The following is a 27,051-nucleotide window of genomic DNA, read 5'->3' as shown; positions in this document are numbered from 1 at the left end:
AACTAGGAGGGAACAAAAACACCAAGCGAGCAAAATAAATTCCTGCTCCCAGAGATTGTCTCAAGTTGCAGTACACTGGCAGACAGCAATTCCTTACAAGCCAGCGGAGAACATGAACATTAAATTAAACAGATACACACATACACAAGATATATGCTCTGTGTACATTCTGGTGTACAAAAGTAAGATTGATGAATGTAAAGTAGAAGACTTCACTGTGAATGTGTTTCAAAGGACAAACATAATTAAAGGCAGTTGTAAAGAATATAAAGTGGACGTGATTACAGACACTATCCTGCCTCGTTTCTAGAAATACCAAAGGGAAGGAATGAATCCAGACTCTCATTTTCAGCATAATAATTTTTAGTTTGGTGTTTTGTGGGGTTTTTTAATAAGTTGAAAAGTTTAATAACTTTTAAACTAAGCTCTCTGACAACACCATAACAAAACAGCGAGGAGCTTAGCTGCGGATGTCAGACGAAAGGAGGGAAAGCAAAACTGAATGTGTTTGTGATTGTGTGGTGCACCTGAAAAAAAGAGAACTCTGCTGGATGTAGAAATAAACCATCCCAGTCACCAGTAGCCATGTTGCTCTAGTATTTGTAATTTTCTAATAACTGAATTAGAACACTAATGAAGTGTTCTTGGCTCCTCTCCACCTGCAATATTTCATTACATACATGTGCATGTAAGTGCATACATTTAATGTATATTTATACAGAACTAATAAAGACATTAAATGCATTTGCATTTTTATTATCACTCCTTTTTAAAAAGTTATTAAGAGTACTTAGAAAAACATATTGCTCTATGAATTCCTATTTACAGTCTTTGCATAAAGGTGTAAATAAAAGCAACTAATAAGCTACCCAGACACCCTTCTGAGAAAGTGGCTAAAAGCCAATCAATATTATGAGTTAATCCTCCCTGGATGCTCATTCAATTAAAGGTGTCAGTAATGCCTCATCTGATGTGGCCTCAATTAAATCCAGCTATCTGATGGTGGAAAACACAAGGGGATACAGCAACAGCAGCAAAAGCAGACAAATAGGCAGCCTTCGTGTGACTGCTAATTACTACACCTGGTGTATATTATGGCTTGTGCACTTAACACAGCACGTGGTAGCTTTCAATCCTGCTCTGCTCATGCATACATGCACACACACACATGAAAACAGAAAACTCAGTAAACCACAGGACTAGAAATAATTCAGAAGTGTGGCAGGGAAAATATCCTTAATATCTTTCGGTTCCAGGAATCCCTCTTTTAAAACCGCTTAATCTAGTGGTGTTAGAATATATCCATGGCCACAAACTGGTCAACGCAAGTGGAGACCTGAAGGGTTTTTGCTGTGTGTACCTCAGTCAAAAAAATCCACAGGAGTTACAGTGAGCTTCACAGAACTTAACTTTTTAGCAATGTACTAAATCTTTACTAATTCAGCATCATGAAAAATATTATGATGCAACAACAGAAACTGCCTCCTGGCATCACATTTATCTATACAACAATGGGTCTGACAAACATGTCAACATGCAACTTCCCAAGTTCCTCTCTGAAACAAATCCCAGTAGAGGACAAGTGACTGGTGCACAGCACCATAACAGAGAGGCAGACACAGACACAACGTGTGGCTGCACGAAGGGCTGCCCAGCATCCCTCTTGAGAGGGCTGTGTGGAAAGAGACAGCCCCACTGGCTGCACAGCCAAGTCACTGCAGTAGCCTGGGACTCTGCGTGGGAGGTGCAGATCACAATCAGCACCATCAGCTCTGTCCCTCTCTTACATGGGATCTCAGGGCAGAGGCATGTCCACAGCTCAGCTGTCAGTGGTGCATGTACCGGCTGCAGCAAGGCTAGGGATCTAGGGGGACAGTCAGCTAAGGAGTCTCTTGCACAACACATGGCACGTGAGAAGGGCTGGTAGCTCCGTCTGACTCGTGCGTCACAAGGGTTATAAGCTGCTTTAGAAACAGGGCAGCTTTTGGTGTCGTTTTTCTAAAACCTTTTGCACTCCAGATATGCTTTTAATCTAATAACCTTCCTCGGCTTGAGCAGGACACAGGTCTTACAGAACACACAAGTAGAAAATGTCTTTTCTTCTCGGTGTAAAAAGTCCATCTTAACAACAAGGGAATGTAACTTTCTGAAAAACTTGTGAATTAGCAGATCATTTGCTCCACTTGTCAGGGTTTCACTTAACACATTAATTCTGGATCTGAGACAACACAAATGATACTTCAGATCCAAGAACTGCACACAACACAATATGGAAAGCAATCGGCAATAAAATAATACTTTCTACAATAAAATTATATTAGAGACAAGTAGAGGTAAAAGGGAAAGCACGTTAATTCTGGCTGCCTGGATTTTATCACCCTAGCTTTACTGCAAAACACATTTAGTCACATTCTTTGCTATGTAAATTTCAGCTCATGAATTCCTAGTAATCCTGGGTTTAGGGGAAAACCCATGCCTGGGGGAAAAGACAAGGCAGTTCCACCTCCTAAATCCATGGTTCTTGGGGAATCTGCCAAAGATTAACTGAATTGTCTCCATGATGGTCGTCCCTCACCTGTACAGGTATTAACAAAATCAACTGAAGAACTGTTTTTAGATGACACTGACAAAAAGGCTCTGTGCTAAAAGTCAATACAATCCTTCCAGCCATAAATAAAATGATAGTTAGGCACTGCACACACTCCCAGTCCTGCAGAGTCGTAACCCATCTGCTGGGTTTAACCATGCAGCTCCACCACCACATAAAAGCAAAGAGAAGTGGCCGGTTCTGTAACACAGAGATGATAGATAGCAAAGGAAGTGACCACGATGGCAGGTCACAAAGAGTTAAGCTGGTACTTACCACCTGCATGGCAGAACTTCTTGGAGGATGTGGTTCTATGAGCAGTTGGGAAGGGGTCTGTCCAAAACTTCGTATTTGAGCTTCAACAGCCTGGGAAAGGCACAGGCAGGTTTGCATGTTAAGAGGTGCTAATTACAGGCAGTAGAACCGTAACTGTCACCTGAAAATATCATTCCACACTTCTGGCTTGTTTCATGTTGAAATCAACCCCGTGTGTTCACTGTGGGGCTAAGTGCTTGGCACTGGAGTAAGAATGAGGTAATCATTTTAGTACTGTGGATGCTATTTCCATGAGAAACTCTGCAAAACCTCATCCTGCTCAATGATATTAAACAGAAACAAGCTATTATAATCAGAAACCCTTTTTATTGGCTCCATTTTTCCTTTCTAACACTAGCTTAGCCTGTTTGTATCATAACTCTGGAACAAAAGTTCACTTTTACAAAGTTTCCATAGGTACTAAGAGCTCCACTTTCTATCGAAGCTTCCCTGCTTAGCTGCTTAGGAAGCAACACCAAGCCTTTTTCTATTCTCATTTTTATTCAGCAAACAACTTCAGAATGCACTAAACTACCCACAAGAAGACTCATACTAAATGTAGCTGAAGGAAAATGTTAAGACAATGCAACAAATCTTTTTAAAGGTTTCTCTGTATCTTCAGCACCAAGTTTTAGCACTTTCTTCACAGGGCATAGGGGAAAATACCATCTCAGAGGTGTATACCTGTTGCCTAGCCATCACAGAACATCAGGGGTTGGAAGGGGCTTCAGAAGCTCATCCAGTCCAACCCCCTAGCTAGGGCAGGATTGTCTAGAGCAGGTCACACAGCAGTGTGTCCAGATGGGTTTGGAATGTCTCCAGAGATGGAGACTCTGCAACCTCTCTGAGCAGCCTGCTCCACAGTCTTCTGTCACCCTCACAGCAAAAAAGGCTTTTTCCTTCTGTTCACATGGAACCTTCTCTGCTCCAGCTTGCAACTATAATGTCATGTTGTACATATCCAACTTCTTTTCCATGCTGCCAGCTACTGGCCCACGGGGTTAGAGAGAAAATCAAGCAGCCAAAAGGCAACATGTTCTTGTTGTCAGCCAGGACCCCACACTCCCCACAGAACCAGGCTAATACTGCAGAAAGATCTTCAGCTTAAATTGCTTCCACTATGACTAAAGTGAGCAAACTGACCTTGCACTTGCTGTGGGTTGCTGTTCTGTTTTAGCCACCCATTAAAATCTTTGGGACACTGGACTTATGCTGATCTTATTCTTACGAACAACTATTTTTAGATAATAATAAAGGCTATTATAGGATGGACAACGCCTTCCTCTTACAGAGCTAACAAAACCAAAAGTAGACTACATCCCAGGCCTTAAGACCATCAAAACATAATCATCCTCCATCTGACAGGAAACATGCCATCCGTAAGACCTGCATTTATTACATTAGGCAGGGCTTTTGAATCATCTGAACTCAACAGAACAGGAGTTGCAGTTGCCTACATATACTTAGAGACTGAGTGGAATATTTTTACTAGCAAATGGGAACTCTGTATTGCCCTGAGGGTAGAACCGTAAGAATACAGAAGGAACAGAATGCTGAGGGTCCTGGATGTCTGTTATTCTATGCTCATTAAAATCTTTAGGACCAATTACAGTCTAGACAATCTACCATTTATTTTCCATCACACACATACCAAATATGAAAAAACTACCATTGAAGCACAACTCCTATGCCTTCTTTTTGTTTTTAAGATGAAAATAGAATAGAGAAAATGAGGAAATAATAATCTTCAAGTTAACTTCCTTGTATACTGACCTACGATCAAAAGAGAAACTTTCATTCCCAAACAGCCCAGGTTCCAGCACTGAAAGGGAGTCAGAATTTTGTCTTACCCATGAAATCCAGTACTTCCTTTAATTCCCAATTGTACCTCTAGAAACTATACTCTCTTACACAGTGTCAACAGTATGAAAAGGAATACTAAACAGAAGGTACCACATATTGATGCAGAGTGTTTGAAGTACTTCAAATACATTTATCACAAGAGCCCAAACTAATGTAGACCAAAAATCAAATGTTGTAAGTGCTTTGACTAATGAAAGATGAGCAGTCAGAACTCTATTTGCCACAGTCCAGGTCTTGGAGGAACTCACCACCTTTCAGCAACATAGAAACTTGGAAAAGACACAGTTATGACTCCACTGCTTACTCACATACATGATGCTCATCATTATCACACTCCTAGATGATGCAAGAGCAGCAGCAGAACAGCTATTTGTCCTCAACCCACCCTCAGTTCAGAAGAGGATTCCTGTTGGAGGTTTTAAACAAGTACAAAATACCATACCTAGCCCACCTCTGAAAGCATGCTGCATACCACAGAGTAAAAGATAATACCATTCAACTTTCTGTTTCACTGCTTCTCAAACATCTCAGTAAAATAGCCTTCTTCCTGTTAATCCTCTACAAAAACAAGGCTTTGGTAAGGCCAGAGTTGTCCCAGATGCTACAAGGATAAGTAATAAAATGAAACAAGGTACCTAACCCTTTACAAGAATCTGCAGAGTATGCCTCTCAAGTCACACACTTCTATGACAAACATGGTATTTCAAAAGCTCTAAGTAGGAAGGCCATGAGCAAATGTAACCTTTATCTGATTGCCACAATGACCTGTCCCTAAAAAAGTCTCCTGGATAATCCCCTCTGTTCTTGGGGGAAGGGGAGAAGGGGAATGGGGAATGAAAAGAGAAGAAGTAGAGTGAAAAACTTGAAAACTTGGTTAGCTGTAATGTAGCCTTGGTATGGATCTTTTCAGTCTCCAAACATAGCCTCTCCTCTAACTGTGAAGAAAGTTAATTCAGCAGCATGCAGTACCTACCAAGCACGGCTGTAAATTTCTGGGGAAGGAGGGCGATGGGGAGGTTGAACATATGGATGCAGTTAAGGTAAAAACAGATGTTTGTTACTTTTCTTTGCAGTAACACTCAGAAACTAAGTCAAAATTGCTTTTTTTTCATGTTTATGTCTGAAAGAACTATAAAATTAAATATGAGGGAGGGCGGGTGGCGGGGGAACTGCAGTGAGTGTCACAGAGAAAGAACGAAATGGTCTCCAGTTTTGAAGACAGACCCTGAACTGAAGGCCCATACAGCTGAAAGGCAAGACATACACCATTTAACTCAGGATTTAAAGACCCCACTTTCCTCAGGCCTACTGAGACACCAAACACCCAACTGCCTGGAGAGTCTAACACCACAGCATGCCCATGCTAAACCGCTCGCCCCGGTCTGAATGGACAAGCTGCAACCTCATCGTTCACTACAAGCAGGCTACTTTCAATGTGTGTTTCAGATCTGCCCCCAAGTACTGTCAGTCCCTTCTCAAATCTGTAAGATTTAACTGCCTAACATCTGAAAGCCCAGGTGAAAGAGCATTGTGCATTGTAATAGATACCCTTCCAGCGTACGTGTGCAGGACAGAAAATGTTTTGGGTTCATCCTCCCTCTTCCTACCCAGTATTATGTCCAGCAAATAACAGCCTTTGTAGAAATGATTACTTTGGCTCTCTGCCTCTCCTACCTCACTTTTCAATACTCAAAAAGGTATACACACATGTTCCTCAGTGATTTCTACTGGCTTCAGCAATATGCAGTTATGATTACTTGCTTGCCCTTTCCTTTCTGTTTTACAGAACCAGGGAACATAGAATCTTTGACAGGCTTCCCCTCAGACAGTGAAGCTGAATAGCTTAGTGGCCAACTGACCGGCTCCTTTCCTCATGGGATGGTGATTAAAATCAAGCTCTGATAACAAGCAAACCTCTTCTGACAAGACAGATGCTTCCAGTCCTACAGTAAGATTCTTAGTCAAATTCCTTATGGACTACAGAGACACAGATAACATTCACCAGAGAGCAAGCACAATTCGGAGCAATGAGATAAAATTGCTGAAAACAGGCTGAAGAAGAGAAGCTCTTGTAGTACCATCTCTCCCTGCTTCATTACAGTCCCTCTTAGACCAAGATCATGAAAAACAGGCAAAATGCTTTTCTGAAACAGGCCATGTATATGCTTGCTGACAGTACACCTGCCCTGGGGACACTACACTACACTTTGACCAGGGAAAGAATACAGGGCTCAAATGTTAATATCATAAACTCACACACCCCATCTGCTCTAGTGACAACAAACCAAGAGCCTCATTTCTTTATGCCAAACCAGAAAAATGTTTCTTTTCCTTCAGCTCTGCAAACCAACCCTTAAATATTGAAAGTGCTTCAATTTTTTGTTTGATCATTGCACTATTCACTTAAGGTAAGACAACTGCCTACACTAGCTCAGAAATCTAATGAACAGCAGGGGAGGGAAGGGATCAAGGAGAGAAGAAAGGCTGAAGAAAAGCTACTGCAAGATGAAGGCATCATTAAACACAACTGTAAAATGTTTGTGACCAAGCAGAGGGTAAAAGATGCCTGTTGCAGCCCACTAGTGCAGTTCCTACTTCAGTTCAAGTAACACAGGTTTATGGCTTCAGAGCTGAAGTGTGGGCAGAATCTGCACAGGGTGACATTGTCAGAGGACACTGACAAGCTGGTGTGAAGTAAAAAGTGCCCAGTGTTCACCTGCTGCCGTGTATTAGCAATAGATTCACAGAAGACGACAGTATACAGATGTAGAAATGAAAGGCAACACACAGAAATGAAGCATAGGGTTTGTTTCTTTCCTTCCCTCCTTAGAGCTTCCGTGCAAGAAACATCTTTTTTTTTCCTTCCCTACTCTCAGTTCCTTCTATCTGCTCACAATTCCATAGCTGTGTGTTTGGAAGTTGGCTGCTGATCTAAACACTTGTTATTTGTTAAATCCAATCAGCTACAGAACCTCGAGGGGCAGGGTGGTGCTACCCTAACACAGGTTTGATTTTTTGCCTCAAGCTATTTGAGATTCAATACATGAATAATACTTTCTTCTGTTCACACCACAGAAAAGTGTAAAAGGGAGCAAAGTGTCAGATATCTTCCACTAGACTTCTTAAAACACAAAAGCACCAGCCCAGCTCTTACACTGCACTGTGAAATCTTCTGTGAGAATAACAAAAAATGAAGCCTTTTTGCCAGACAAATCAGTAAGACAATTACATGACAGTCATTAAAGCAAAACAGGAAGTAATCACAGTTTGTGAGGATACAAATAGAACCCCCTCAGGGCCTTGCAAGTTGCTCCAAACTGAATCTATACATTCCAGGCATATTAACAAAGGCGCAGCACAGACTGGCTGCAATCTCCAGCCCATGCAGCTGTCCGTCTACTGCAGCGTAATCCCAGCTGCCAATCTGAAAGAAACCAGTTAGTTAGAGCAGACACAACCAACAGAAACAAATGTCACTCAATAATGTTCAGAGGCACGGGGTTCATGGATAATTTCAAACAGTATCTCTGTCTGGAGCACTGATGTGCTCATTCAAAACACCTAAATCTTTGGCTACTGGAAAGAAGCAGATAAAAAAACTCACAGCAGAAAAACAGGTCTGGTAGTACTTCAAAGGGACTGACACCACAAAAAAAGGGAAAGAGTCTAAAAAGAAAGTTAAGATGAATTTAAAGACCCCTCAAATCAAACTGGATTGAATATGAGCAAAGCCCTAAGCATCTTAAAAAACCCTAAATATCTCCATTTTATTTGAACACCAAAACCAAAACTGCTTCCTGTCTCTCTTCACTATGGCAGCTGAAGAACTCAAGAGAGCAACTCCTGGCTTTCGTTTAAAATCAATAATTACACAGGGAAGTGGTGGCGCTGCCATGTGCAATACCTTGAGACATCACCAATTCCCAGCATTATTCATTCACTCCTCAAAACAGTTACACATCATCTTTAAGCCTTTCTATCTTCACACAGCCTACTTGCTACTTAGCTAACTCCAAATTGTCTGATCCCATCCATCAGCATTCCACTGAATTCCTTCCCCTTTGATTCCATGACTACTTAACAAATAATTAAGCTTCATGAAAAAAAAAAACATTTTAACCTGAAGGACATCAACATAATGTTGTAAAATTACAGCATTTAGTGGTCTTTCAGCTGCCTCGTGCAACTACCTTTTCAGAATGTGCAGTCAGTGTGACAAAGAAACAGACAACTCCTTTTGCTGAGCTAAGAAGTACATTTATTCAAACTAAGTCATACCTCCACCAACCACCACACCAAACCAGCTGTTTTCAAAGTACAACATTATCACAGAGTCTTCCACTGCCTTGAATGAACTTTTCTTAATCATTTAATAAACATTCCACTGAGACTTGAATTTTGGACACTGCTTGAGGAAGGGCACCTTCAGCCTTCTTCAAGGAGTAGCTATTGTTCAACCATAACCACTACAGTACATACAGTTTGGTAAGTAAATACCGCAGCACATCTGCAGGCATAGTGGAACACCGATGAGCTAGACACCCTCGGCTGCAATGTAGCAAATACAATGAAAACTCTCCAAACAAAGCTGTTTAGCTGCCCAACTGCTGTGAAAGTCAATGCAGACATTGTTTGGACTGCACAAAGAACTGCAAATAATGGAAGCCGGCTGATGGCACCAAAAAATCATGATTTTTTTGCAGCCTGTTCACTTTCATGTATGAGTGGAAGCTAAATGATTTAGTGTATGATAGCTGTGGCTATCATACTCTAGGTGTATCTCAGCCTTTCCACACAGAGAGCAGACAAACCAAAAGTTAAAAAATTCTACTCGAAAAGCCGCTTTTGAAGGACTGTGACCACCACCTTTTTCCATCCTTTGCTCACCTTTTGATTACTCTTTCTTATTTAATGCTTGCCAACAAATATGTCAGCTATCTAAGACCGACTGACCAGGCACAAATGAAAATGTAAAAAGCCCAGGGGGTCTCAAGACTTCTCTGGCTATCCACAAGACAGGTCAAGCAAGAAGAAGTGAGGAAACTGACTGTGCTGGAAATTTCTACCCTTGGAATTTCAATCACAGGGCTGAGAAAACAAACAAACAAAGCACCGAGAGATGAAGAACCGTGAGTTGCCTCTTCCCAAAAGCTTTACTACTTCCAGCCAAAACAGTTGTGTGAGTCTTATGGTTTGGATCCTTATATACCAGGCATCTCAGACCAATTTTAAATCACTCTTTTTCCTGCTGGAAAGAGAAGCAGAAGCAACGGATAGAATTAGAAGCTGTTCTGTAATGAAGGACAAAAGAAAACATCCAGGTAGAAACATTTTTCTGGATTGAAACCTAGCTAAATACTTTTACATCTGCTTCAAAGTGGTGTAGTAAATATCTAAGTTAAGACAGTTAGTGCTGACAAACTCTGGGCTGAATGGAACTAAGAAATGCCATAGCTCCCAGATGCCCCAGTGAACACCTGCTTGTGCTCCTTTGCCTGCCCGACACCACTGACAGGCTACAGAGTGAGAGGCAATGGGAACATTAATAGGTAAATGACACAAACTAGAGGCAGGAATGGTGCTCCTCTTACAATAAGGCTGTTTTTACCAGAAGAAAACACTCATCTCTTGCTGGGAGAGTCCTGATGGCCAGACAAGCTGGTTTCATGCAGTGCCTGCCCACCACCACAGCACAGGATGCTCTGGCTTTGCTGAGCAATCCTGCTCTTGTGCCTTCACAGGAAAAGAGCAGGGATGGGCTCCTTTGCAATTGCCAGGTCCACTTCTCCTTAGCTATGAAATCAGGATGCTTTCTTTAAATACATCCTTCTTTGTTCTGCCTCCAGAATGATATTTTAACATAGTCTTGCAATAAAAACTCAATCAACTCTTAGCCTTTAGCTTCTCACACCAGTCCCGTGCTGTGCAGCGTCAAGCATTCCATCTGTGCAACACACTGCTGGCCAGAGATGATTCAAAGATCATTTCTACAGCACTTTGTTTCTGCCTGCACGAATTAGTTAGGTAGTGAATTCAGCACATCTAAATTTCCTGCTCTGTGACAGTATTTTATAATCACTTTATCCCTCCTTCCAAAACTCCTCACAGCCATAACAAAAGCTGTTACCCAACCTGCTAGAAACAGACTGATGGTTTTCCTGACTATTTAGTAAATGTTAACTAGGCTATAAATACAAATAGTGTTTACACTTTGGGAAAGATTCACTGCTGTCAGAGTTCTCCAGCTGAGTTAGAGATGAAATATGCTATTAACTCCCCCCCCCCCAGGAACGCAGCTAAAAGAGAGGCCAAAAATGCTTTCTCTGGGATAAGATACTGAATCTGCTACTGCTGTCATATTACTGGGGTCATGTAAACTAAACATCCTTGTAGTTTCTTTTGGAAAGCACAGAAGTCTCTCAAACTATAAATATTTAAACATAAAATCAGACTCATAAGAGATAGGCCTAAGATGCATAAAATTTATCCAAAGATATTAATCTTGGGCAACATTTAAAAGCTATTATCCACAAAATAATGTATCCCATGTGACTTAAAACCGAAAAGAAAATAATTATTTCCTCTCTTTATATAATCAAAAGTGGCACATTCAAATAACATACCATGTGCTACGTCCAAGCTGATTCTTCATGATTTCTGAAAGTCCTCAGTTCGTATGGAAATCAAATATCAGCAACAGAAAGGAAGGTGCCGAGAGAATGGAGAAGGCTGCACTTCCTAACCTTAAACAGACTCCCTTCATGGAGCAAGAAGGCACCTTCTCTTCAAAGGAAGAAGTACAAAACAACTGAATCATCTAAGGATTAAGTACTGGATGAGACTTACTCTCCTTTAACTATTATTGCTAATTTTACACTCATGAGTCTTCCTTCATTGCTGCCTACAAAGATCATTTCAGACCATCTTTTAAAAGTGATCTGAAGAATATGATTAGGGGTTTTTTAATATGCATGGCATGAAATTCAGTGTTCTTCCCAAGATTCAGACAGCCCTGTAGCAAATCACTGATGTATTCTCCAAGTAGTACTTTGCTTTCCTGCTGTTCATCTCTTTTTACACTCAGCCAGTGTTCAAGCTAGCTACACAGGGATAGCAGTGGAGAAATGGACTTTGAACGAGGAACTCCCAGTGCAGTCATCATCCTTTGTTACCTCATTTCTATTCTTCTGACCAAGACACTAATGGAACACAGTCAGGCCAAGATACAAATTATTTCCTACAGATTGTGCTTAAGCAGCTGCTTGTCTGAATGGCTTAGATCTAAGCCTTCTTCTTCTTTTTTACTTTCCTTTTTTCTTTTTTCCCCCCTCCACTCTTGAACAGCCATTACAAAAAGAGAGCAGAATTTGTGATAAGAAGGTGCTGTGAACTCTCTCCAGAACGGCTGGATGACATTTATCTGTGCTTCTGTGACTCCTTACCTCTTCCAGACAGGCAACAAAAAAGCCCTTCCATGGCAGATTTTGTGACTGGGAGTTCCACAGATCAAAAGATGGTGTTCAAGAATGAATAAACAGAAAGCAGTCATGTAGCATACCTTCACACACCAGATTTTCCAGAGAGATGTGATATTTACTGCTTGTCAACTGAACAGCAACTTCCCACCTTCCCTCTGCAGTTGTAGCCTTCACCAAGACACACAAGGACAAGGATCCCAGTCAATGACAATGCTGCTAAAGGGCTCAAGGTTAGAAGAGGAGGATGAAGGAACGCTCTCTGCAGGGATGACAGTGCACAGACATGCCATCAGATCACCGGATCTCTTGCCTTGCTGCTCCTGGTTGCAGTTCCCTTCCCCCACTGGCAGCAACTCAAACCTGATCTGCTCCCCTCCCCCAGAGATCTGCCTTTGAATTATGCAAGCTGTGCACTCCCCAGGGTTTTATCTGCCAAAAGGTAGCATGTGGCCCATGGTTTGCATTTGAGTTTAAAATGTTCTATTATGGCAGTCAGGTCCTTTCAAAATACTTTGCTTCCTTTATTCCCATCGGCAGAAAGAATGGCAGGAAAAAATTGTTCACAGCAGCATAAGAGGATGTAAAAGCTCTACATTTTCAGTTTGGAAAAAAAAGAAAGGTGGAATATGGTTTTAATCAAGCAGTTTTCCTTCCTAGAGGAGTGCTTCCTTCTTGTAATATATATAACCTGACTGCCTATAAAAATAAAGGTGCCAGTCGGAGCCCTTTAGGAGACCTAAGGAAATACTGCATTAACCTAAACTCCTCCAGTCCTCAGTTCCTTGCACTATTATTCTGTGTGTGGCCTCTCCTGATGAGTTAGGTCACCAATATCCATACATATACCTCTGAAGATACTTCAGAAACACATGCATTACAGGCTTCTCATTCCTGCTGTGGTCCAGGCTTTGCACAGACCATCTATGTGGAGAAGCTGCCATGGTTTTAGCATGTACTATTATTTCCATATGATACTTACAAGCCTCAATAACTTGTAACTCAGAATGCGTAGAAACTTCTCCTTGATTCAGGTTTTTCAAACAGAAATATATTTTCTGCTACAATTGTCAAAGTTTGAAGCCCCAAAGCGTGAACCTTATTGAGAGGGGAAAGTCAAAAGCATCCTTTTTTAAAATCAAGAACTTCAAGAGTAAAATTTCTGGTTTAGCAGTTGCCTAATAAACAGGCACAAAATCTGAGGTGTCATGCCTAGCTGCAAATACTGTTAATTGTCCAGATCAGAAGCCCGTTTGGCCTCTAACTGGGAATTTGGTGGAGAAAAGGAGTCATATTTTCTGGCAAGCTGACTGAAGGAGAAAAATAAATCCTGATTGAAGCTGCTCAGCAGTACAGAACGTTAGCACAGGCCCTCAGGGAGGTAGATTAGCAAGCAGGAATAAGGTGAGGCTGTCAAAGGTGCATGATAAATTCATTTAGCACTTAGATACAGAACGATTATGCACATAGATACACACAAACAGACCTTGTATTATTTTAATCCCTGCTCATAAGTAAAAACTGGTGAGGATAATCATTCAATCTCTGCACTGTCAGTATCATACCAAAGCTGACCCTATGTGCCATTCCAAAGGACATGCACACATCTGCAGAACACAAAATTATGCTTTATCTCCCATATCTGAAGGGGGGACTACAAGAAAGCTGAGGAGGAGCTTTTTACAAGGGCTTGTAGTGATGGGATGAAGAGCAATGGCTTTGAGCTGGGAGAGGGGAGATTGAGAGTGGAGATCAGGAAGCATTTCTTTGCAGTCAGGGTGGTGAGACACTGGAACAGGTTGTCCAGGGAGGTTGCAGATGTCCTCTCCTAGGAGGTATTCAAAGTCAGGGTGGACAGGGCCTTGAGCAAACTGGTCTAGTGGGAGGTGTCCCTGCCCATGGCAGGGAGGTTAGAACTAGATGATCTTTAAAGTCCCTTCCAACCTAAACCATTCTGTGATTTTATGAACCATTTTGAGCTCAAAGTGGACCAAGCTGCAGTCTGCACACTGATGGAAACCCACAGAATAGTAACATCCAGCCATCATTCTGGGTACTTAAGCCAGTCCTTGTGCACCCCTACATGTTCTGGTGTACCCACAAGCCATTCTGCTACACACCACAAACCGACTACAATCCACAGTGTCACTAAGATGTGATTCACTACAGAGACTGTCAAGGTGCCAAGTCAGGTGGCAAATATGTAAAGAAAATAGTATTAATTATAACAGTAACTGCTTACTTTCAGTAAGGAATAAATAACAAATTCTTCAATTAGGAATAGCCTACAATTCCACAGTGACCCTCAGACTCAGTATTTGTAAGCAGAAATGTCTTCATTCTTGTTTTCATGCAGTTCACATATATTCCCTGCTGCTAATCACCTAACCACCTTTCACATAAATTCTTGGTTGCATTCATATTACTTTGTTCTCAGGGACTCAAAATACTCTGGAATAAAATATCAGTTCCAATTATTCTAGAATCAAATAGCTGCAGCTACACTGATACCAATGTATTGCCTGAACAAAGGATGTAAAAAAGATCAAAAATCTGGTTTAATCACCCACCCCACCCTGCCCTTTATTTACTTTGTAAACAGCTGTTTGGAAGGAGCCTTTAAGCCCACGATATCCTAAGGGATACTTCAGCAAATAGATTTTGCTGAGTGGTACTGGCTCTGAGTGAGGCTATGATCACTACAATATTAAAATATTTACTTTTGGATACAAAAAATGCAGGACAAATTAATATTAGTTTTACAAGAAGCCAACTAGAAACAATGCAAGCTGCAGAACTATGGTGTTTGGTAGGTAGTACTATGCAAGACTGCATTAAAGAGAATTGCTGTAATTGTAGAAGTGGAAGCCAGTCATGGGTGCTCACTGCCTTCTGCCATTACAAACTAGCATCAGTGAACAGTGCCCACAGCAGCTGAAGCGATCCCCTGAGCCTTTGTGTTTGTACTGGTGTCCAGTCTGTGCTGATCCAGGGGCACCAAGTTGCAGAACAGCTCCCATGCCTGCTCTCTTAATTTTGCATGCTTTGACAACTGGCTCAGGTGGCTTGCATTTGCCTGGCCTGTAGCCACACCCCGGGAGAACACCACGATGTGAATGTTCACCAGCAGCCTGGAACAAGGCATAATCTTTACGCTTCTGATGCCGCAGCGGCTGACAAAGCTTTTCCTTTCCTTTATTTAAAGTGCAAACTTACCTCTCTCAATATAGGATCTGTTATTGAACTTAAATTAACAGCTCCTTCGTAAGTCAAATAGTAGAATACATTCAGGGACCTGACAGCCTCCGGGCCTTGCTGTTTGTAGCCAAAAATCAGATCAATCCACTGGTGAAGCTGGCAGGATACAAATTCACTCTCTAATGCCTGCAAGAAAAAGCACACACAAAATACATAAAGTTGCCTCAGAGAGGCATTGTTTAGTGGTAACAGAAGCATTTTTTATACAGTGTAACAAAGTCTCTTAACAAGTCTAAATACAAAATTGAGAACAATATTTGAGACATTCTATCAAAAAAAACAACACCAAAAGCAGCCCTGTGACAGACGGCAGCCTCATGCCCTGCTCCCCACTGACCAGAGGCCTTGCTTTTTAACCTCTAATAGTGGGAATGAGGAAAAGAGCAGTAAGGGGAAAGCACTGACACCTTCATGGAGAGGCAGGATACAGTCTTATGAACTCTCAAGATGAAACTGTGCCCTTCTGTGTGATGTGCACTGTGAACAGTAACAGCAATCATCTGATTCTGACAGAGAGGGAATAGATGGACTTGGGAAAGATGAACTAGCAATGTTACGGTACTAATTATTCAGCATGCTGGAATGCTTTTAGGCATTCCTTGTGTAAATCTCTTACACAAACCTGTACAGAACCAGTCCTACACTCAATGAAGCCACTTCTCTGAAGATGTTATCCAGTTGCAACCCAACCCTCAAGACAAAAGCATCCAAACAGGAATAACTCTTGCCATAACCATATAAGACACAGCACAAAGGTATTACAATATAGATTTTAAATCATTGCCATCTAAAGAGTGAATCCATCTAGAACAAACCAGGATTTGCATTCCCAGGTTTATACAAAGGATTCAAGATATTTCTTATCTGAAGGATTAAATGAAGCAACGTAACCAAGGCTGATACTCTCTTCACCTAATGGAAAGAATGACATCTTCCTCTTCAAGGAAATTTCCAGCTTTGAGCAGAGGAAGTTAAAATCAGCCTGAAAAGCAGGAAGTCACTCTGCAGTTTGCACACAGAGATGGTGGGTTCGTTCCATTAACCGATGTCTGAAAACAACATTTAAATTGACACATAAACCCAGCAATTGTCTTAATTTGTGTGGTGCACTCCACACAAAAGCCCTAAATATGTTCAAATTAGAGCAAGCTGCTTGATTGTCACTGCAGCCTCATGTCATATTAATGCATGACAAACATTAAACCATACACTTAAATGGCAATTTATATCATTTAGATGTTTACTGCCACACTAGATCATCACTCACTTAAATGTGACTTTCTGACAGCTAATTTCAGTTAATTTTCCTCGATTCACTTAATTAGAACTTTCAATCAAAGAAAGACCTGCACATATCTTCCACACTGGATCATTCTTTTTTTATTATTATTATTTTTATTAGGATCCCCAGCTCCTGAATGGTTGAAAGCATTCCCTAAAATGAATTACCACACAGCACAGTATCTCCTTGGATAATCACACAGAAATGCCTTACAATAGACATGCTAGGACAGGATTTCTTTCTTTCTTTCTTTTTCCTCTTTTTTTTCTTTTCAATTAAATGAAAACCCCCAAACCAAACATTTAGACACAGACATGCAATTAAAACTATAAAAAAACCACAAGCAGGCCAATTAAAAATTAATGATTTCAAAATTGTTTAATAAGGTAAAACCAGTCAGGGGTCTCAGGAGTGTCCATAACACTACAATGTGCAGCCCATAAAATTCTACAGGGCTCAGCAAATGACAATGATAGGAATTAATTTTCTTGATAACCTGCTAAAAATATATATATACATATATTTTTAATTAACCCTAGAATACACCCATTGTTATCACGACAACTGCTAAATGTCTGGAAAAATAGCATTAGGAACTTGTGATTTTGGTTTTTGTATGTATATGCACACACACACACATTTAGAATCTGAAGAAGTTGCTCCTATTTTCCTTCTCTTCAAAAGCCAGGCTTGCAAAGGGTCACACTGCCCTCACAGAGCATTTGGAAATTAGTAAGTCAAGGACTCTCACTCTGCAATCTCAGATCAACAAATACATAAGGCTAACTTTTTCTTAAAGCAAAACTAAGATACTTTGAATTGTCATGGAATGGTTGAGAGCCATCCTGAACTGACTTCCCATTTTTCAAGTTTAAAATGCTTTGCCACTTGTAATTTTAACAGATCCTAAAGTAGATTTTAGTTTTTCTCTTCCACATGAGGCCATTTTCAGCCTTCTATTCTTACTTGCCAAATCACAAATAAAAGGGCTACACAAAAAAATGGTCTACAGTCAGCATGAATACCTAGGACCCTGAAGGACAGAGCAAACACAGCACACAAATTCAGAGGCTAAGTAAACTGCCTGTCATTTCAGGGTCACTGCTGAGCTCTTGGTTGGAGGGAAGTGCTTACGTTATGGCACAGCCATCAGAGGAACAATAGCAAACGGTCTATGTAATGATTAAAAAACAAAGGAGGCTTTCAATAAATACACCATAACGTCTGATGCACTTTATAGCCATGCCAGTATGTATTATTTAGATATGGGTACTCCTTAAAACAAAAGTGGAAAAGTCCCAACAGGCATAACGATCCAGTTTTTAAAAGGAGAGTATTTAAAACCAAAATGTTAGCATTTGCCTCTTGCAGGACTAAACCATGGGCATCAAACACTGAGCATTTAGGATTAGCTAAGCAGCTAGGACAGCCAGTGCTCATTAGGGCTCAAGTTAAATATGGCAGGCAGCACAGGACACTGACAGCCTTCCCATGCTGCTCTTAAAGCAAACCAATCAATTGTTAGTGCTCCCCATAGCAGACCAAGTGCATCATTTACCTTGTGCCCTGAGGAGAAGGTGCAAACCAAGGAAATCCACTGAAATGCCCAGCATAATACAGTAATACTCAATCCTATTGAGTTATTGTAAAATAAATCAGTGACTAATGTCCAATTGTTAAAGGATCAAACAAGAGCATGAAGAGAGCGTCACGTGAAGCCACGCACAGATTGTCAGTTCTGTCCACGGGGACTCATATTAACTTTGACAAACTGTCTTGGGGCTGATATCTGTTTCTTTAATGAGATCTATTAGGCAGAGACTAAAACACTTGAGATATGCTAAAAAGTACAGTATACAGATGTCAAACACAAACACCTATTAGTAACTTCCATTTCTCCGTTCCCAAGGCAGAAAGGCTTCAGACATCAACAAACTGAAGCTTTGATCTTACAAGCAAATTGGAGTTTATGCAGAAATATTTTTCAAAGGCAGGATCTTACATCACTAAATAATGTGCAATCCAATCTACTTCTTCATGAATGCCTCTGAAACTCATTATTTCATGTGAATCTTTTGCTGCCCTGTTTTCTGAGAGGAATAAACACAGAATAGTTTCCTGCTAGCAACTAAAGAGAATAATTATCAGTCTCAAATTGATACAAACGGCTTGGTAAAACATGGTTGGAGTGACAAAAGCCATGGAACTGGCAGGTTTCGGTAGAGCCTTCTTTTTTCCAGGATAAATACTCTATCCATTCATTATTATGTATCTCCCCAAACAAAATTATACCCTTGGAATCAAGATTTGTATCTTTCAAATGACTACCACTGGCTTTTGCCCTCTACTTTTCTTTCTGGTTTAGGTGATGTAATGACATGTAATGGATGAAATGATGTCCATTAGAAATGAATATATACTGTGCCTGAGACTGGGATTAGGCAGAAATTCTTCACCATGAGGTTGGTGAGGCACTGGAATAAGTTGCTCAGAGAAGCTGTGGAGCCTTCAAGCCTGGAAGTGTCCATGGCCAGGCTGGATGAGGCCCTGAGCAAGCTGATGTAGCAGATGTCCAGGCCCATTTAAGGTCCCTTCCAACCCAAACCACTCTTATTTTATGGTCCAATGCTGAAATTAAAAGATAACTGTATTTCTTTTTTTTCAACTGTATTTCTTTTCATAGGTATTTATTCATAATCAAGCTACCCAGAAAGAGCCCACAGACTTGCTTGCCTTATTCCTATGCTGATTAAAGCAAAGCCATCTTGAAGCACAGCACAAAGCATGTAACTCATGTTTGAAAGGCAGACAAGAAGTACAACCTATACAAAATGTGGTTTACAAACTTAGAAGCAGAAACCTTCATGATAAACCAAAACTGCTTCTCATATATGAATAATCTTTCTCCTTCAGTCGACTAAGGAAACCCCAAAGCCCCAGAAATATACTACAGCAACAACTAAGAAATTACAAATCTCAACTACAAATGCCTACTAACCTTAATGAGCATAAGTGTTTTAATTCGTCTTTGAAGTAAGGAATTTCCTTTGAAACACTTCAAGTAATTGAGTGTTGGGGTTTTTTTTAACCTTCTATCTGAAAAATATTTCTGCAGGGATAAAATTAAGACCTCACACTTTCTTAGGACAAACACTATTTTGACACGCGACATCCCCTTCTTGCCTATGACAAAGCACGCACACAACTGAAGCAGCAGGTAATGACTTTAAACATGCTCCGTGTGGAAGCATGTGCACACATGTAGACTTAAAACAAAAGCCACCAAACCCACCAAAGGCAAACAACTGGAATCATGTTTGCATGTGCAGGCTCTCAGGCACACGTTGGTAATGCTGCCGTACCGCTGATATATGAGCTCTGTAAGTTACAATGAATAAGGCTGCTTTTTTCAGCCTAATTAGAACTGTTTCAAATTTTCCTGCTAAATATATGATAGAAAGGCCTTTCAACTTTTTTTTTTTAGTATTATTATTCTAGAGTTTCTTTCCACATCAACCTTGTTCCAATCAAAATATGTTTTGAATTAAATTATTTTGATTCAATATGTGGATCACATTTCACTTCTAAGATTTAAAGTCCAAAAAGGAAAAGTTTAGGCTGTTCAAACAAAGCAAAAGCAGCCACTTTGTGGAAAGCTATTCACATTTACCAAGACTGACAAATTGTTTGTGTGCACCATTAGGTCTAGTTTCTGCAATAGTTGCCAGATTTCCTGTCCTCCTAATAACACATTAACTCTTGAAGTGCTGGCTTTATCATTCAAGGTTTCTCAGTAACCACTAGTATTTAAAGTTCCAAACACACTTTGACCAGCAACACTATTTGATCACATGGGTGGGCATCTGAGGGGGAAAACAAGGGCAAAAAGCTGTCAGAAATACCTAGAGCCTGCCCTGAAGATATCAGGAGGAGGAGGAAGAGGATAGCAGACAGGAGAAAGCTCTGAGCTCTCCATGAGGTAAGACAAATTTCAAAATTATTAAGCCTGCATTGAAACTGTTCAGAGGCGTGGTGGTTTCTAACTTGCTAAGTAACCATTCCAAGCAAACGGCATACCAAGAATGGTCACTTCCTAACTGTTTGATTTATTCTCAGACAGCAGCAGAAAAGATAGAGAAGAATTGTGAGAGCAACAACAACAAAAAAGTGATTAGGAGCTCTTTATTAAATTCCACTCCATGAAAAGTAACATATAAAAGCCCTAATTAATTACAGTTGTGGAATCACACAAATGGCATAACTGTGATAATGCTGATGTATGTGGCTTGCATTTGTCCTTCCCCGGAGACAAGCAGAAAATCTAACCACAACCGGTCAGGCCATAACTATTTATTACTACAAATATGTCCAAAAGCAAGTATTTATAACACCAGGAGGTGTTGCTGATTTCTCCACCATTCCCACCTCCCCCCACCCAATCACTGCATTTTTTGCCCTTGTTTAAAGTGTCTGCTGTGTTTTTAGGGGATTCTCTCCTCCAGAAGAGTCAACCACATCCCGAGGCCAAGGCAGTGAAAGAAAATTCCTTTTGAAAATCCTCACACACCACACCAAAAGGAGGCAGGAAGCTCCCTCCTCCCTGAAATTCAGCAATTCCTCTCCTAGTTCCTCCAGCACTTGTTTGCATGAAGACTGACAGCAAAGATCTGGAACCTATTACCCATGGAAGCACAGGCTGTTAACCACACAGCTGACAGCTGGCTCAGTCAAATCAGTTTAAGTGAAGTTTTGTGTTTAAAAATACCCCAAACAAACAAAACCCAAATCAACACAACAGCAAAATCCCACAAGATATGGCTGTTTCACAATCAGTGCTGTGTAGTAGTGAAGCTGACGAGCTAGGAAGATGTGCAATTGTGCCAGCACCCTGTGCTTCCAAGCTAACCTATCTTTCCTCTCAGAAGGTTAAGGCAAGTATACAGCTCCTAGCACTTCAGCTAACTTGCATACCTCAAGCCTAAGGACTTCAACATGGCATCTCCTTGAGCCTTGTCAATGTGATTACAGTTGTTTTCCAATGTCAAGTATTGGTCAAAGACAAACTGAATGGTCAGAGCACTACACACTTCTGAAAGGGCATTTGTCATGGTAAACAGCAGCTCACTTTTTCATGTTACAGATTCTTGCTTCTTAAGAGAGAGGTGTAAAACACGTGCTACAAAACTTCAAATCATGTAAAATTTGCTTGCCTTTGAGGTTGAACAAGCTTTGTCACTGAATCTAGGAGAAGGCCAAGCTCTGAAATCCAGGCAAGTGTTATGGTTAGAGGACACTGCCCCAGTGGTGAGATTTTAGAAGACACAGCTAGCCCAATCGTCATGTAACATATGGTGAAACTTAGTGACTACAGTGAAGGGCACCAAGTTCAGAAAATAGGTCAAACATCAACCTGCACAATCAAAAAAAAAAAAGGTTTATGTGAACACAGACAAAACTATACTCAAAACAGCTTTCATGTTAAGTATTGGGCTGGGTCCTACCATCCCATTTAATCCTCAAATTAACGTTTAAGCCTGCGCCTAATGTCTGGTTAATGACAGCACAATACGCTTCAGACTAGGAGAAACCGGTGATTGTTTTTTTAATGTATTTCACATCTACGCCACTTGCACATTTCTTCCATCTGATTTGCTCCATAAGGCCTAAAAGTCAACTGTTGCTTTACTTCTGCACTCTGTTTCAACAGCTTGCAGCATTTATGCTGTGCTTTGATGTGTCAGTTGTATATGCGATTCACAAGAGCTGCAATGATCAACAAGTATTAGTATGCATGTAAGAGGAGACAGAAATGGCTGTAAACACATGGTCTCCAATCACTGCAAACAGCACAAGCAAACATCTTAGAAGCCTTGTAGAGACTAATCTAATTTGTCTTTGAAGGCAGTTCTGGGGAAAAAGAAAAAAAGTTCTAGAAAAATTTGTTTAAGATTAGGAAATGGCATGACAAAAGGTCAAGAAACTTAAAATTTAAAACACAGTTTAGATGCAAGTCAAGCAGACAACTCATTTCAATCTTGTCATTTGACTTGTCTGCTAATTCACAGAATAGGAAACATTCAAGACCTTTTGGAGAACAGAGCACAAGATTTACAAAAGCAATCAGGGTACCAGCTCTGAATAAATCACCGTTAGCAAACAGCACTGTATCAGCAATGTGTAGCCCACGGGGGGCTAACACACATAGGTAAGGCCAAGATTGGCCTCCTTGGGATGATTATGAACAGCAAAGCCCTGATCTGTTATAGAGACACTCTGAGCAGTTGCTTGGGATGGCAATACAAGGTACCTTTGGCAAGGACTTCAGACGTTGAAGCGGAATGGCAGTGGAGAATCACTATTTAAGAGTGACAGAGAAAGGGAGAATTTGTGCAACAAAGACAATGTCAGCTTCTCCAGTCAGCATTTCAGAAAAAAACCCAAACAAAACCAAAACCACAACGAAAACAAAACACCAAACCAAAACGCCAGATTTGTGGAAGATGCAGCATGAAAAGCTCTTTGCAAACTTGGCCAAACAGAGCAGGTTCTCATTTAATATCTTCTTCAGGAGTATTTGCCAAGCAAGCAGGAAGTCTAGATCCAGACAACCTGGCGCTCAGGGCGGCTCAGCTTCTATGGAATACCCTAGGACAAGCACTTCCAGAGTCTCCTGATTACGGGGGACATTGCTCAGGTCTAGTCTATTTGTCATGCTCCATCCTAGTGGATGCCCTGGGCTCTCCTGCTGCTCTGTGGGAGCAGTTTGGCTAGTTCTGGAATTTATAACAGAACAAAGAGCTCTTAGGAGTCAGGTTCAATGCTTGGAAGAAAATGAAATAAAAACAGATTTTATTTGTAAATTACTTCCTAAAACGTGCACTGTAGAAAATGCCAAATCTCTCTTTCTTCGTTCATTAGACTAGATCATGCATTGCATGTTGAGCTTTGTTTTGCTTATAATGCTTTCTCATAGGTAGTTCAATTTCTTCTAGGTTTTTCTTCCCTTCTTCCACCTAAGCTGCTTCAAATTTGCACTGTGACAGCTGTACACAGAAAGACAAGTGATATATTGAGTATATTGAACATGCTCAGGAAACCGAGGTGTAAACACCTCCAAGTGCAACAGACATTCTGTAGCCAGCTGAGAGCAAACTTTTTGTAACCTTTATATTACTCTGCCATGAACCGTGTTAGTGGGAAGGGCACAGGAGATGGATACTGTTCATATTGAGTTTATATGTTGAATATTTATATATGGTCAGTTACCAGCATTTTAATGAACTACATTTTCCCAGTTATAGGCTAAGTAAGATGCCAGAAAACCCTAGAGTTTCCTCTTAGATCAGCAATCTATTATTTTTTTTCTTTATAGAAGGTGGCCTTTAAAAAGTAACATTTAGGGGAGAAAAATAATAAATACTGCAATAAAGCAGTATTTAACTCCCATCTTCCAAATCACCATTTAATTCAGAGAATGAGCTCCCACAGACAGCTATTGCTCTTTACAATGCAAACAAGTAAGCAACTTTCTGTGATATTATTTCTCATAATGGAAAATGACCAAGTTGTGGGTTTTTTAAATACCAAAACCAAAACAAACCCACAATGTTATGCAGTATTTTAAAGTAGCAATAACCAAATGTCAAGGTTTTAATTCAATAACATTCTAATGAACCTAGTCTGATGAGAGTTAACAGGGATATAGAGGAGTTCTTTAAAATGTTAAAGTACGATGTGCAAGCTTCCTTATCCAGAGCACTACAAGCACAAGGACACCATCAAGTCCTTGCCTCAATGTCCAGAACCCTAACAGACTGATGGTACTCAGCAAAGCCCAGGATCCCCAGCTCCTCACCAGCACAACCACGCAACAGAGCGCTTACTGCAACTGGTTTGAACACCTAGTTCGAGGTGGATAACCTAAGCCTGAAGCACACCTTACAGAAGAGCAGAAAGGAAATGAACACTGTGTTCAGCCTGGTAGGTCTGTACTTTAATTCTACCCTACATTTCGGGGGGCATGCTGCTGCTTTCTTTTTAATGCTAGGTATATGCTAAACTAGGGATATGCTTTTTGCCGCGGCGGCAAAAAGTTGTATTTGGAAGGAAAGACGAAAAAGGCAAAGAAAGTAAAACCGTGCTTCAGACTTGCAATGGGCCGGGTGCAGAGGTATAGCTAGGGCCCAGGCTCACCTCTCCCTCAGCCGCCGGCTGGCAGCCCCGAGGGCCAGGCAGAGCCCGAGCCGGGCAGAGCCCCCGTCCGGGCAGAGCGGCGCGGAGCCGCAGCCGATCGGCGCCGGGTGCTGCGGCGGGCGAGCGCTGCACCGATTCGCTCTCACAAACTACCCCAGCCCTCCTGTGGGCAACACTCCACACCCCCACCCCCAATTTCTGCGGAGCGGGAAAGCGCCGAAGCTTCCCCGGCATGATGCACCCCGGACACGCTCGCAAAGCCACGCCGCGGGCCAGCCGCTCCCCCGTCTGCGCAAGCAAAAGGCCAGCAGCAAGGCAAGGGTTAAGCGGCGCTGGAGCAGGGGAGGGGGCGGCGGTGGGGCACAGGGAGTTAATCAGGCAGCGTATCCAGAGCCAGGCTTGGAGAGGCCTCGCTAATGAGCCTCAAGTACCCTGCCGTGGCTTTCAAACCTTACTGGCTTCAAACGATGCCACCCCGTGACAGAGTACTGCTAGTCATACGAAGAGGGTGATTAGAATAAATGACTGGAGTAATTAACTCTGATTGGAAACCACCTGACTGGAAAGAGATGCTAGGAGCTGTTTAGCCGATGGTCTTCTGGTAGAAAAAAGGAAGCTTTCCTTTACTGCAGTGTTTGTATGTGCTAAAAGAACTCTTCCTTTCAAATAGGTATGTGGTGGCACTAATGAAAAGCAGCTTTCATTCAAGGGCCTCCCCATTCATCCTGAAAGGGCCAGAAAAGAAAAGGTTCAAAGTAGAACTAATTTACTTCATCCAAGCCCCACTTTGGGGAGCCTGTAGTTTGTCTTACACCACAAGAAGACAGTGGGTAAAAAAAAATAAATAAAAAAAAATGAGCTTTTCGTAGGAAGTTGAAACATTTTAAAGACACCTGCAAATTGGTTTGACATAGTTTGCAAAACGCAAGTATTAAGGCCTTCACCAAGAAATCAAATCTTTGCATTTTCTATTGTTCGTGGTCATGTTGCCAGTTTTCCCCCTTGTAATGGGAACTTCATTCTTTGTGCTATGGAAAACAGCAATAATTTTCCTTTTTTTGTTGTTGTTAACAGCGTTGGCAATCTCCAGCAGCCCTTAGGCAAGGAAGCATATTTCCCGCACATCAGCTTTCTCTGCCCCGCTATCTTGCCACTTGATTTTGCAAAGCAGAATTACAAAGAGTGAGGGCATTACTACCTGCTGTTTTACAAGCAATCAGCAATTCATTGTACCCGTGTTGTCCTGTACCTGCTGAGTAAATGCTTTAAAAAAGTTCCACTAACTGCCCAGTAACAACTACAGTATGGTAGCAAAAGCAATTCACCACATGTTTATACTGAGCCTCTGATTTATTTGACAGATTTACACCTCCAAGACATGATATAATTAAATGTTTTGACAATGAAACAAAAATTGTATAAGTTAGAAAGTCGTTAAAGGTGTACAGTATATAAAATTCAAATGTAGTGTAGCTGTAAAAGATTTCTGAAATGCTCCTATAAAACAGAGATGATGCAGTGAACTTTTAAAGAGTGATTTTTTGATTGGGAGACTTTCTGCTACTGTATTGAACCATTATATATCTAAATAAAAATCCCAATGTTATCATTGTGTGAATGCAGTCGCTGAAGATTAAAAGTGTAATTCTATGTTATTTGAGAAAGGCAGGCAGATCACAGAATCACAGAACTGCTTTGGTTGGAAAAGACCTCTAGGGTCATCAAGTCCAGCCGTCAGTCAAGACTTAAGCAAAAATTGCTGACCTAAAATATTCAGATACCAAATTAAAATAATAAGCAGTACTTTAATTTATTGTGTCAATTGTTGTTATTTTGATTGTTTCAAAATATAAATCAACATCTGCTACGATGGCTTAGGGGTCAACTAACACAAGCTATGTTAATCCTGCCCCTCCAAGGCACGCCGGTTCAAGCCTCAGACAGCCCTTTGTGCCGGCACAGACCAGGAGCCGCAACTGGCACTTTCTATCGCAGAGAAGAGGGCACGCAATCTGCAAGGAATGCTGAAAATGGGGTTCAGCAGGAGAAAAACTAGCTGGTGACCATGTCTGTGTTCA

General features: G+C 41.1%; 1 protein-coding gene across 2 annotated transcripts in view; it reads right to left on the bottom strand.

The window, feature by feature from the left end:
- Positions 1-27,051, bottom strand: part of LRBA (LPS responsive beige-like anchor protein) — a 324,288-nt gene that overhangs the window by 35,902 nt on the left and 261,335 nt on the right. For both annotated transcript variants that reach the window (XM_054172464.1, XM_054172465.1), the window contains 2 exons: positions 15,457-15,624; positions 2,864-2,953 (listed from right to left, as the gene is read on the bottom strand). In XM_054172464.1, coding sequence (XP_054028439.1) covers positions 2,864-2,953; positions 15,457-15,624 — 258 coding nt within the window. The remainder of the gene's footprint in view (positions 1-2,863; positions 2,954-15,456; positions 15,625-27,051) is intronic.

The sequence above is a fragment of the Dryobates pubescens genome, chromosome 24 (genome assembly GCF_014839835.1).
Source record: "Dryobates pubescens isolate bDryPub1 chromosome 24, bDryPub1.pri, whole genome shotgun sequence".
Classification (NCBI taxonomy): Eukaryota; Metazoa; Chordata; class Aves; order Piciformes; family Picidae; genus Dryobates; species Dryobates pubescens.
This window is presented reverse-complemented; position numbering and strand designations above follow the sequence as displayed.